The 14,509-nt window shown below is 37.8% G+C and overlaps 1 protein-coding gene across 1 annotated transcript in view; it reads left to right on the top strand.

Moving 5' to 3' along the window:
* Positions 1-2,222: 2,222 nt before the first annotated feature.
* lgr4 (leucine-rich repeat containing G protein-coupled receptor 4) overlaps positions 2,223-14,509 on the top strand; it is a 32,871-nt gene continuing 20,584 nt past the window's right edge. Inside the window, exons 1-3 of the mRNA XM_040120383.1 lie at positions 2,223-2,746; positions 2,870-3,191; positions 13,990-14,061. Of these exons, the coding sequence (XP_039976317.1) occupies positions 3,010-3,191; positions 13,990-14,061 (254 nt within the window). The 5' untranslated portion in view covers positions 2,223-2,746; positions 2,870-3,009. The remainder of the gene's footprint in view (positions 2,747-2,869; positions 3,192-13,989; positions 14,062-14,509) is intronic.

The following is a 14,509-nucleotide window of genomic DNA, read 5'->3' as shown; positions in this document are numbered from 1 at the left end:
GGTCCAGTTAGTGGTACTGCACTTTTCATTCATTCCATTTGTATTGTATCACCTGTTACTTAGGAGGTGGCTGTGGCTTAGGGGTTAAGTGGGCCATCCACCGACAAGAAGGTCATTGGTTCGATCGCCAGCTCCTCCAGTTCGCATGTCTTGGGCAAGATACTGAACCCCAAATTCAAAAACCATTGGTGTGTGAATGTGTGTGTATATAGAAAAGCGCTGTATGAATCTTTGTGAATGGGTGAATGTAGTAGGCAGTAGTGTAGAGCGCTTTGAGTTGTCAATAAGACTAGAAAAGTGCTATATAGGTCCAGTCCATTAACTTCCCATTTAGAGACTTTACATAATAAACATATGATAACATAATTACCTTTGCATTGCTGTATTTTAAGCTACCAGAGTAAATAAAGGAGTCAGACAAGGCAGTATGGACCAGCTAAATGCTGACTATTGTGTAACCTTATCAAAAGTTTAACTCTCTGTACTTTTAACTTTGAAAGTTTAGTACATTTGCTGCTTATACTCTTATTTTACTTACATTAAATTTTTAATGTATGCTATTAATGCTAAAACTCAAAAACCGCTCATTATATGTTAACATATAAATAATTTAATACTGTACTTTTTATTTCTGAAACTTAGGTACATTTTGCTCCTAATACTATACTAATATAATTCTTAATGCACAACATCAAGTTGTAATTGACTATTTTTTGTTATTTTACATAAAGAATCTGAATATCTCTTTCACTGATTAATATTACTGAACTTAAATACTATGTAAATATTTTACTTTTTACACTTTTTTATTTATGTGATAGCTTTAGTAACTAGTTATTTTACAAATTAAAATTTTTACATGCAAAATATATGAAGAGCTTACAAAATATGATGCTTTGTTATAAATTAATTACTTTACCTAACAATATATACAAGTAGACACTGAAACTGAAATTAGCTGACTGACAGAAAATGAATGCCATCTATTTTGATAGTTGTTGAAGTCATATTTCAAGCAAAAATACCAAATATTTCTTTGTTTCCTTATAACTACTTTGATCATTTTCTTTTATTTTTTATATAATTTTGTGGTTTGGACTATCAGGTTTCCTTTTGATACTTTAAGTACATTTTCCTGATTTACCTGAGTAAAGATTTTAATGCAGTAGGGTGGGTTCAGGTTGAGAGTGACACTTAACCTTCTGGTTGGTTTACTGTGTGAATTTTGACAGCCAATCAAAGCAGCTGTTCTTGTTCTAGCTGAATATCCATGGGACAATGAACAGAGGTATGGTTGGTGAAATGTCACAGTTGTTATCATGGGGTCACCTTTAAAACTGTTTTAATGCCAGCCTCACCCAGCAATCAGCTGTATCAGTATATTGTATCAGTTCAAAAGAGCACTATCAGGCTATTTTAAGACAATTTTTAACCAATGATGAAACAATATGCTAAATTCTACATTTAAAGTATCCTGTTACTGTTAATGTCTTAAAATATTCCAAAACATTGTATGTAGTCAAAACAGATTTTAAGAAAATTAGATTTAAAGCACCATCCCAGTCGTCTTGACAGTGCTAGATAAAGTGGGACTGGGGATTTCAGGTAGACTGGGACAGCCCTTTTAAAGGTGCTATATGTAGGTTTTTGCTATTGCTACATAGCCAAAGATAGGATTAGCTGTTTACCCACCAGCCTAGAAGAAACGTTGCAAATTCAACATCAAACTTCATTCCTTTACTCACCAGGAGCTGTCTCAAACAGTGGAAAGCAACGCCAATGTTGACTCTTGTTTTGCTTCTATTTCTATCACTTCTTTTCTTCTACTGAAGTTAGCATGCTAACCAGCTAGCCCCGGCCTGTCCCATCTCCTGGTACCGGTTTGCGAGAGTGAGGCCCTGTAGCACCCAGCCTGCCCTCAGTCCAACATGAGAGGATGAAGAAGTAGCGCTGCCCAGAGGGTGTGATATAACTTTTTTTTCTTTTAAACGTAACAATGGCTGAAGCTCTTGGTAGGTAAACAGCTGCTAAAGCTAACATTGGCTATGTAGCCAAAGTTTTTTTTTGTTTTTTTTTTGTATCTCTGAAGTTGGTTTGTGTTTCTTTCAGTGACATTGTGTAGGTGAAGCCCAGGGGGGCCCCCCTGATCCTATGGGCACCTAGGCCTGTAGGCCCGTCCATGCTCGCAAGGGGGTATGTTTACAGTGTGGCACTAGTACTCTTACTTAGGTAAGGGATCTGAATACTTGCTCCGGCGCCGGCACACTTTCACCTGACCTTTTTTGTTTTGTTTTGTTTTCGTGGCTCGTCGGTGGTGCGTGTGCAGCGGTTGACAGACTGACGTTGTGGTGCAGGTTTCAGTGTTGCACAGGCCGGGCCCAGTGCTGCAGGTTGTCCGGTAGGGTGCCTGCCGAGCTACAAGCATGCTGTTGATGTCAGGAGCAGAGGAGGGGAACGTGAGGAATGGCTGAAATCTGACGGTGATCTCCTGCAAGGAAACAAACCGGGACAGCAAATGATTGTCCGGCATGTTTAACCGAAGATTTCACTGTCACCGGATCAGCCCCTTGGCGACGCGTTAACAGGCACCGCTCGTTTTTTTTTTTTCTGGGGAGGGGGGTTATTTAATGGGACAACGAAAACGCAAAAAACGCAAGGTAGGCTACCGCTCCTGTCGCCAGCGCTGCTACTTTATTTTCATGGACTAATACGACACCCAGGGGGTTGAGAAATGTTTCACTGCAAGGTAAATCGCTCGTCTTCGAAGACAGCGTTTGTTTTTTAACACGAACTAGCCGTTAACGTGGATATTTTTGGTCGGGCTCGTTAATGTATGAAGTGTTTGAACGTTATATTTTGTTTTGAAAAGCGTCGGCTCGGCTTCATCTCTTCATGCCTCAACCGACCAAACCACATGAGAAGTCGACGTCCGGAATAGATTAAACCACAAACAAAGCCTCCCCTGCCCGCCTTTTTGTGTCACTTTCACCTGAACCGACGAGGGAGAAAATGCGTGTGGATTTGTTTTGGATATGTTTGTGGTGTTTCCTTCGTCCTGGTGCCACCGGTCAAGGGCAGTCGACGGCCGTTTGTTCGCCCTCATGCAGCTGCGATGAAGATGGAGGTGCAGACTGCTCCGGGAGAGGACTGACCACCGTCCCGACCGGGCTCAGTGCTTTCACCTACTACCTGTAAGTGCTAACCCACATCCACAGTGAAGTACAAACTTAAATCATGTCCGTGCACTTATACACGCCTCGCCGTAAAGGCCTGCGCATGTATAGGATGTTGTTGTATTTGCATAGCAAGTGAATGATGGACGGTGAACATCACTGGGTAAACTTTCCACAAATGGCTCACCAGAGGAAATACTCCAGTGAAGATGTTAGTAGGAGTCTCATGGTTAGTAAGGGCTTGTAACCTGAGTCATTATTTTATGTGTCATAACGATCAAGGTCCTCACACAGTTCAGGTTAACTACACACAGTTAAAACTTCATTGCTTGTTACCAACTTTTCCAGTAAAGCTTTTAAAAGATACATTCCTATCAGAAACAATATTAAACCAGATAACAGTTTTTACTCCTTGTAATAGACATATGTAGGGCTGCAACTAATACATTATCAGTTACTTTTTGGAGTTACTTTTAATCAGTCCATCTAGGGCTACAACTAATGATTATTTTCATTATTGATCGATATTCTGACCATTTTCTAGATTAATCATGTCATCTAGAAAAGGTCAGAAAATAGTGAAAAATGCCCATTATAATATCCTTGAGGCCTAGGTGACAAATCCAAATGTCTTGTTTTTGTTTTTTGTCCGATCAACAGTCCAAAACACAAAAATATTCATTTTAGTATGATGAATGACACAGAAAAGCGTTAAATTCTCATATTCGAGCAGCTGCACAGATAAGTAGGCAATTTGAATATTCCATCTTGGACTCTGGGTAGGGAAATGAATATTTTCACTACTTTTTGACAATTTTTGATAATCGGCAGATTAATCGATAATAAGAATAATGCTCAGTTGCTGCATTCACTCCGTAAAATGTCAAAATGGTCAAAAATGGCACTCACAAGTTTCCAGAGGCAACATGATGTCTACAAATTGCTTGTTTTCTCCAACCAGAAGTCCAAATTTAAAAACATATTCAATTTACAATTATATAAAACTTAGACAAGCAGCCAAACCTCAAATTTGAGAGTCTGGAACCAGTGAATGTTGGCCATTTTTGCTTGAATAAAGACTAAATGATGAATCAATTATCAGAATTGTTGCAGATTAACTTTCTGTTAATTGACAAATCGTTTCAGCTCTAGACATACAGATGAGGTTATTTTCTCTCTATGATCAGCATGATTTGGTTTGGCCCTATTTGTGACCTCAGCACTCCATACGCTCCCTCAATCCATTATTTTTTTTACATCTCATTCAGCAGCATTTTGTGTTTTTCAACGGTATTTTTCAGATCTCAAAGATGTCTACTTTTTGCCAGGAATGGTGAAATATTTGCTGTCAAACCAGCTCATATTGGATTTAAAACCAGGAAATATTGGGTTTAAACATCAGTTAGGCCCCTGACAAACATTTTATTTTTCGGGCAAACAGAAGATGTCTCTGGGATTAAAAAGACAAAACAAAACACTTTTTAAAGACAATCTGGTGCTGGGTAACAGGTGAGAACATAACATTTTTAATTTTCTCGTACGGTTTGGATAGGAAATGCTATATGACTGAATCATGGAGTAATGTTGGGAGTGCTGTGCTCATAAATGGGGCTAGATTTGGGTGAGTTATGCTGCATGGCTTGTAGCCAGCAGTGCCTTGTTGCCAGTGCTCTAAGTATGTAAAATAATTAGGAGTCAAACTTGTGTGTCATTCAACTTAAGAATTGTCATTCACACAACAAGTCTGACTAAAAAGTGGAGCAAATGGACACCAGGCAGATTAGATCTTTACGGAGTGGAGCAGATACAGTTGATGATTGCCCCATGTAGAAACTCCTCAGTTTGTTTCACAGCCACTGGGTTAATCATAAACTAAAGTAACCACCTCTGCAATGGCACTGAAAACAGCAATTTATTGTGGCTTTTTGTAATTGCTGTGCTCCCTCGAATAACAAATAGAAGCAATTATAACTTTAAGTTTACACATGCACTCATCTATTTAGAGTGTGTTATTTGGTTAAGAAGATAACCTATATTTCACTTTCACCTTGCCTTAAAGTGTAAAGGCTTATGCTTGTTTGTGGAAACCTCTGTGCTGTTGGGCCACCTTTTAAGAATGGTGGCCCAAGTCTTGCTACACCAGAACCAATATTTTGCCACTTGAAATCACCAATGTTAAGAGAGTATTAGGTAAAGTAAACAGAGGGAGTGGATTCATATACCAGGCTGTCAAGACATGTCACAATGCTTACAGCTGAAACTCTCAGCATACTTTTTCCTCTGGGGAAAAAAATGCTCCAATGCATTATGGACAGTCTGACATCTCAACATGAAACAATGTTTCTAACAAAATGATATCATACCCCTTACCGCCACTCTGCTGGCCTATTTTATGCCAAAATGGAAAACAATATGTTGTTTTCAAGATCATCTTGTTTTACAGTCTGCTCTGCACATGCTTATCTAAATGACAGGTTTTGAACAGTGAAGTGCCTAATATATTCACTTCAAACTCTTAAAAGTATGTGAAAGGTTGTTTGTCCCTCTCTCTGTCCTACTCTCATTTGTTCTCCTGGTCTCTTGAACTTTAGTTGTCCTCTCCCACTCCCTCCGTCTTTTGTATGTGAAGCACTGGGGTTACGGGATCATGATGGATTAGTGAGAGACATTGCAGCTGCAAGGGCTCCTTCTCTCGTGGCTAATGCACCCACAATGGCCTGCTCATGTGTAAGGGAGGTCTCATATATGACTGTTTTGTCATCACATTATCTCATATGAACTTGTACAAATTTGTTTGCAGTTATCATGTCTATAGAATCAGTACGGTGGCATAGAGACACTGAGAAAAATGTAGTTTAGTCAGTGCCAACAACAGGGAGCAATGTGTGTAAATTTAAAGATTCAAACATGCAAAAATATACACACATAATAGCAGAAACAGACAGATTCAAGGTAGTGTTTTGTAAGCGTAACAATGTCCAAAGGTCAGGAAAATTCCTTATTACAAGGATGAGTAATTTAGGCTACTTATTCAAATGTTGTGTATACTTGTACCTTTTACTTTAGAAAAAACTTTATGGTAATGGAAAACGATACATTCTACAATAAATCATATGACAGTGTTGGAGTGGACTCTTACCTACAGCCCACAGGGGCTCGAGTTCTGGCATCTGTAATGGAAACAGCCCTGTCACAGAAAAGCAGATGAGAGAAAAGAGGAGGCCCCTCAGCCAGTTACAAAGCAAACACTCCTTTTGAAGGTATGTAGTTTACCTGCCACTGAGTCTCAGCGCAGGTTTCATTTTTGGCACAGTGTCTGCATGAACTCTCTTGCATTTTAAGGGAGCAATAGGGAGTTATTACAGCTTACATCTCACTTGAGTTAGGCCCTTTCATAGTGTGAACAAGGTTGAGACTTAAGGAAAACTGAGGGGAGGCGTAAGGGGTCTTACACTCTGCTGGTGGAGCTAACCGGCTTCAGCAATGGTGCCCTCAATCCATTTTTAACTGAATGATACTTTTGTTCTTGGTCAGCAGAGGTGAAAGGACCCAGTCAGTGGTTCCCACTCTCAAACTGGATGACTTGTGGATGGGAGAATATTAACGCTCTCTCCCCCTCTCTGAGTCCCCAACTCTGTCCTCCACTTATACACCTATTCCCAACCCCCCATCAAATAGTTTCTAACTAATGGTTTTCTGAATCTTGTGCCCAGTATTCAAAAATGAAATATTACCAGAAGCTGGCTTTTGTAGAAATGAAAGGTTTTAGGTTTTTGACCTAAATGGTTTAAGGACAATGTTTAGGTCAAAGGACCTAGGAAGAGGATGTGAGAGTTTTAAAGAATGATGGGCAAATGCTCAGAAGTTAGTTTGAAACATGGCAGATATTCTTTATATACAATATTTGTCATATGGCCACCACATCAAGGACTTGTGACAGAAATTCTAGATTTCCTTAGGTAGTTGACATTTATTCAGTTGGACTCTGAAGAACTCAAAGTGTTGTAGCCCTAGACTGGAGCAGAAGGAAGCTGCAAATTTTGCATCCCACCATTCATCCATAAAATAACTGTGCTGAAACTCCCATTTGTTTCTTTTATAAGTGTAATGTGATACAGATGGGTTAGCTTTTAAATTTCCTCTGTAGCAAATCATGTACATTTACTATGTAAATATTAACTGTCTAAGCATAGAACACTATATTTGACAATGTTGATTTAGATTTTGACAAAACTGTGCGGCGTAATGCTCGTCATTGCATTGTTCTTGTATTTTCTGTGGTGTGCTGAAAGTTCTAGGAGTGTGCTGCAGCATTAATTTAATTGTATGTTACACATACTATCTTGAACATCCATGATTGTATATTTTCAGAAAATTTTGATGCATTGCACCAGTTGCCTAATGGCGTGATACATTATTTGTGAGGGGTGACACAGTTGTCTTGTGTGTCGTAGAAATAAGGTTAGTTGTCAATTAGTGAATTAGTACCTGGTCACAAAAAGCGGAAAAATACTGTGTTAAGCCAGATTTTCAAGACACACACTTTCTCAAACGTGATAGAACGTTTAGCTTCAAATAAAAGAGTCTGGTAAAGTCCTGATCATTGCCGTGCAGTTTACTTTCCAAAAATGCTTCATTGGCTTAATAAGGGGGAGAGAAGGGTAAGCTCTTCCACCTCTGGAAATCAGGTTTCACTTGTTCAAGAAAGAGATAAAGTGAAAAGAAAAACGTAAAGGAAGTCAACTTGTAATTTGCATTCCAAGATATGTAAATCTTGCTATGAATATGCAAAATCATTGCTAGTGCTATTAAAAATGTTGTATGAAAATATAACTAATACTCTTATACTCTATACTCTATAGATTCTGTATAAGAATCTTCAGTGTAGTTGCAGTTTAAACAACTGCTTTTATTAAGGTCCTTTCTTTGTGTTACTTTTAGCACTAAATGATAAAATTCAACGAGGAATCATAGTGTGTTTAGAAGCCTTTTAGAAAACAGGGAAATAATTAGCTATAATTTCAGTTTTGAAAGACAATATCTATGAATTATAAATTTGTTACCTGCAGCGTTGTTTCTTTATTAGTACAGATTCAATATTAAGATATTTGACCTTTCTAATAGAATTTTTAGAAGTCTCCCTTAACGCTTTGTCACCATTTGATGTACAGTAAAAGCAGAGCAGCAGCAGCAGCAGCAGCAGCAGCAGCAGCGGCAGCAGCAGCAGCAGCAGCAACAACAGCAGCAGCTGCTAGTGTACACTGGAACCATTCACCTGCAGCATTCCTCTGTGCTCTGAGGCAGCTGGTGGAAACCAAATGAAATACTTTGACAGCGAACATTTTATGGATACGTTCAGCAGTATCAGCATTTCTGCGACTTGCCAAATACGTTATTCAACAACATTTCCTTGAGTGAATAGAAAACGTAATCGGGTTGGCATTACTTTTCTTTCAAAACATACTTGCTCTTGCAAATTAGATGTGTATAGAAACATATTTTATAGGAGATAGAGTTGGACAATGATGTACTTGTGAAAAAAATAGACCTAAAGTCAAAAAGACATTTCAGGTTGCAGGTATATAGCAGGCCAGTATAGGCAGTTGTATTAGTGGAAGCGCCTGTTCCATCATACAGTCAACTCAGAAAAACAGCTGAAAAGTCTAGTGTAAAATGGATCAACGAAAAAGTAGTCTATGTAACAAGGGACATCAGGATCATCGGAAGAGAATGTTCATTTCTCTTGCTGAATGAAGACATATTTTGTGTTTGCACATTGTTAATCTATAAAACATTAGAAAATAGTGAAAAATGTCCATCTCGGCCTCCCGGAGTGTAAAGTGGTTTGTTTTGTCTGACCAACAGTCTTAAACCAAAAGATATTCAATTTACAACAATATAAAACAGAGAAAGTCAACAGTTTCTTACATTAGTGAAGCTGCAAACAGAAGCAAAGAATTTGGTCTTAAAAAAAAACAAAAAACAAAATGATTAATAGATTCTCAAATTAGTTCCCGATTAATTTTCTGTCGATTGACTGATTTATTAATCGCATAATTGTTTTAGCTGTGAAAAATCCCAAACTACTACCATTTTTTCCAAAACTTACCCATTCCTTCTTTTTTTTTTTTTTTTTAAACATAATAGTGACTCTCACAGAGGCATTGCTTAATGAGAGGATGAGTAACAGGGAAATAAAAACAGTGTTTAAATTCCCAGTGAGCATACTGTGGAGCTGCTCCTCACATCTGACCAAATGAAAAAACTTGATCCATCTGACTGACCAAGTGATCAGCAGACAGAAACATTAATGGAGAACATGTGACAGATTGTCTGTCTCCATGAGGGAAGGTGCTGTCGTGTATTTTTTTTTCCCCAAAATTTCCTGTGGAAATTAGTTATCTATTCATACATTTATATGTAACTTGTAAAGTTATGTTTTTTTTCTGTAACCACAATCTATATTACTCTTTTCTGATTGGCTAGCTGGGGTCAATTAAAATCGTATAACAGGACAAGTAAAACATTGTTCTGGTCAACAGTTTAACCACCATCAGTGTGTATGGTCTGTTAAACTGCAGGTAACCATGGCAACATGTGATCTGCTTTATGCTACATAATCACTTAACTTTGGTGAAACAGACCTAGCCATGTGTTTAAGTGACTAATGCAATGGATGTGCTATTGCATGTGTTTTAGTGTACAACTTATTATAACACATGGATTTTACATTAAATAAGGTTGTCTTCTTCATCTAAACCAGACCTGTCAACGAATATTCTAAATTTGATTATTAATCAAATTGGGGGAAAAAAAATCAACAACAAAAAAGTCATTTGATTGTGAAAATTAATATTCAACTATGGAAAAAAATAGCAGCGCCACCAAGGCTGCTTTGCGAGTTATCGTGTGGGTCTGGGCCGCTGCACTGAATGCACTGCATGACTGACAGGAGTCACACAACGTCACTTCTGCTGGTGGAAAATGAAACGTAGGTCAAGCTGAATTGAGCGAATAATTCAACAACGACCGTGTGGTATTGATTGCAATGAGTTCACAACCCAACTTGGCTGCGGAGAGAGTGATTTGCACTCCAAGTCATCTAAAAAGCCACGTTTTGGAAATCCTTTTGGATTTTGGTTGGTAGATGGCAAAATTGTGGAACCTTGAGATAAGGTTGTATGCAAGCTATGTAAACTACAGTTAGCATACCATTTCAGCAATAGCAACCTGAGGGCACATCTCAAAAATATGCATCCATATAGTTATGCTTTCATTTTATTGGTTTGCCCTGTTATGGACATAATTCACACACAAACAATATTTAAATGGTTGGAACCCATGTGTTTTTTTTTTTTTTTTAGAAGTAATAATCAGCATAATTTTTGGCCAACTTTGACAGGGCTAATGTTTTCTAGTATCATGTTGTACACTATAAGAAAATACAGTTTAGTTAATCAAAGTCAGCACAATTCTGAATTAAAAACAAGCACTGGAGTATTTTGTTTGGGGCTTCAGATGGGAAGTAATTTTCAAATTTGTCAGGTGATACAGATGCCCTTAGTTGATTTTTTTTTTTTTTTGGTTTAAATATAATACTCAATATAATACTTAACTTTTGCTGTTTTATGGCACTTAATCACATAATAATATATACAATAGGCTTTTTATTTACACAAGTCCAAAGAAAATAATTGTTTAATGTTAAAGTGAAAATAAATCTTGTTCTTCTTGAACATTTTTATAATATAGTGTCACTGTGTGGTGTGGAATGGTTTTAGATGGATAATTACAGTAGTTGTGTCTGCTTTTCACTAGGCATTATACTTTGCATTACAGCTGAAAAGTTGGATTTTAGTTTTATCAGATCACAGGATCTTCGTTCAAAACATGTGCCTTTTTTCCAAGAGTGCGTTTGTTTTGGCCACTTTGCTTTACAGGCTTGATTTGTGAAGTGCTTTGCTGATTGTTTTCTTTCCGGTGAAACCTCCCATAGGAACCAATGAACTCTCTAGTTATGTTACAGTAGCTTTTGGAATCTTGGCTTATGACCTCAAAGTCTTTGCCTGATGTTTGGTTTGGTCTGGAGTCTGGGTAACTTATGTTTTTTTTCTTAATTATGAAACCTATTGAGCTCTTACAAATTCTTTCAAAAAGTTTCCCAAGTAAGTTTTATCAGGTGGTTAAAGCGGCTGCACAACAGTTCCACCCAGTAGTTATTAAGTGTAAATATTTAGTAACAACTAAACTCTTTGTAAGACTTAGATTTTATGGTTATTTAGTGATTTTCAAATGTGTACTTTGTGTACATACTTTGAACTTATGAACCGGTGGTGCAACTGGCCGCTGGTCTGTGCTTCATTTCCATGTTCAAATTCTATAGACGGTTGTTACAGGCACTCTCTTTTGTGCAAATTAAAATGGGCATGTTATATTTGAAATCATGTCAAATAAAAAAATTTTTGTGCACATCTTGAGAATTTTCCAGGGAAAATTTGGAGCTTTTTACTAAATCAGTTACAAAAAAAAAAGTTAATTTTTATATCAAGTTGAAGGAAGTTCCAAAAATGCAACAGATGCACAAATTTGAGCATACATGTGTTGTAGCAGGGCAGAAACCTGAAAGATGCATAAACCGTGTATATTCCCAATTAAAACCCCTGTACTCATACAAGAAAGAATATGCTCAGCTAATCATTGCATCAGATATAAGGCCTGGTGTATGCACCGTTCATCTCATTCGTTCTAAGCTTAGTTACTGTCCGATTAGTCTGATTAAAACACATAATTTCAGTAGATGATTGCAACACATTGTAAAAATGTCATTGGCCCAAGGAAAAATTAATACATTGATCCCTAACATTCGTCTCACCTTTACTAGAGAGAGCGTAACCAGGAACTATTTAAAATTTGATCATTTTTTTTAAATTGATGAGTATGTTTTAAAATAAAAACCATTCTCATTGTAAAAATAAATTGCCTAGCCAACCATATTTTCTTTTTCTCTAAGCATGTCTTTCGTTTCTCATATCGTCTGCTTCCTCTTTGTTAAAACTAAGCCAAACGACACATGTGATAGAAATTTACTGATACCTGTTTGTAGAAGCGTTTAGGCTTGTCACTATTTATCACAGCTGCATTTTTAGTGTCCTCTTCAATCTGTCTTAGCTAGGACAGGCTAGACCCTTGATGAAAAAAGCAGCCAGATACAGAGGGAGGAAGTGTGATAGAGTCATGCCGGCCTCCAATACTCCCAAGCTCTGTATGTGGTTCAGACCAGTCAAATGTCTGCTGAAGATTTAGTAAAATGGTTTAAAATGTGGTCAAGAATGTATTCATTTGACCACATTTTAAACCATTTTACTAAATCTGTGCTGGCAGATTCTGCGACAGTGGTTGCAGATCACTACCAGAGATGTTGTCAGGGTGGGTAAAGAAAAAAAAAACCCATGAGGAGTGGGTGGATGTTGATGGAAGTGTTGTTGTAGCTGCACAGTCTATATGGTAATTGGATAACCAGGTAAGTGGAGATGGCACATAGATCGCAGGGATGATGAGGGTTCTGTCAGGGCCCGCCTTTTAAGGCTTTTTTTATGTGTGTGTTTGTATGTGTGTGTAGTTGGGACTGCAGAGGAAGGGCAATATGATCCATGAAGGATTCAATGGGGCCCACACACAAGGTCCTAGAAAGATCTGGCAGTGAAATTCAAGATGACCAGTTGGAGAGTGAAAGGGAGGGAGAGGGGCAGGGGGATCGCTACATTTGTGAATCCCGGATGTTTTTTCAGGCTTGATATGACCCATCTCTTGACATATGGTGTCTGGGGGGGGGCGGGTATTCTTTGAAACAGGTTAGCGGATTCCCATTCAAGATTAGAGATCCAGAGCTGAGTTTGCTGTATAGGTCTCCTCAGCAGACTGAATATGGCATTTTGTCCCTTACATTTCATTGCCGGTTGAAAACACTGAACTGCTTTCCCAAAGGTAACACATTTCCAGTAGTAAGCATATACATATCAGTGTGTTTTCTTTGAATTATCATTATGAAGATGTAAACGCATATACTCATATTAGCTTTGGTGGGGAAGCAAATCAACTCCCGTGTGCATATTTTTCATGCTGCTACATGCCTATCTTTAGTTGAAGATGGTTTGAAAAATGAAGATCCCTGCGGCTAAAGAGAAGGGCTTTTTCAAGGCTTTTTTGTCTTTGAGGTTGCACTCATGCAGGCACAGTCAAAAGACATAAAACTGCCATAAGGGATGTGTGACACAGCTACCCTGTTGTTTGTATATGTAGTTTACAATTACAGTCACGGACCCCATCATGTTATTATCTTAATTGAATGTTTGCTATAATTTAGTTGATAAAATGAGACCCCACACACTGATGAATTTATTTGAGACATTCAGATAATTGAGTCTCTTATTAAAATGAGAGAAAATCTTATGTAAGTAAACCTTTTGATTTATATAATTTTTTAATTAATATAACACTTTTCAAAACTAGAGGGCTTCACAGTTACAAAAGGCAAGGCAATAAAAATCATTTAAAAAGATGTTTAGATCAAAGACAAGCAAAATGGTTAAAGACTAAGACCAAAATTTGAGCAAGGAAGCATCAATGAAATGCCTTTGAGAATAAATGTATTGAAAGTGTAAAAAAGTGATCTGTTGTTGGAAACCGCTTGAAAACTATTCAAGTTTGCATGTGACCCTGTGACCCAAGGCAAGTTTTTAACAAACTCTGATTTCAAAGGTTTCATATATCTCCGAGATTTTACTCTTTTTCTAACTGATTTTTTTTGTTTCCACAGTGACCTAAGCATGAACAACATTACTGAGCTTCCAGCATATGTATTCAAGAACTTCCCCTATCTTGAAGAACTGTGAGTACATGCCCGGTTTTTCTCTCGTTAATGATGTATTTACTCTGTACAATGTTGACATGAGGGCTGGGCTTTATGATCTGCACCTGGGTATTTGAGTTTGTACTGCAAAACACACAGTATAGGTGCACAACATGCCCTTCTTCTCAGCTGAAGAAGATAAGCACAGCATTACGTGAGGTAACGAATCACTCACCATTCACGAATTGAACAAGGGCAGTTATAAAAGATGCAGTAAAGCTCAATTAAAAAGGTGAGGTGAGATAACATTTACTGAAGCTACAATCGTGACATCCTGTGTGGATTTTTGCTTTTAAGGGATTATCAGGTTGGCAACAGCATATCTATGCTCTGGGGCTTTGTTGAGTGGCGTACATCTAATCTTAGTGGGTGTTTGTTATTTCTTTACTCTTTAAATACTCTGCTGTCTGGGTCGGTGCTGCTAGGA

Source organism: Xiphias gladius, chromosome 1 (assembly GCF_016859285.1).
Source record: "Xiphias gladius isolate SHS-SW01 ecotype Sanya breed wild chromosome 1, ASM1685928v1, whole genome shotgun sequence".
NCBI classification, from domain to species: domain Eukaryota; kingdom Metazoa; phylum Chordata; class Actinopteri; order Istiophoriformes; family Xiphiidae; genus Xiphias; species Xiphias gladius.
The sequence above is the reverse complement of the archived record's forward strand: the minus strand, read 5'-3'. Positions and strand labels throughout refer to the sequence as shown.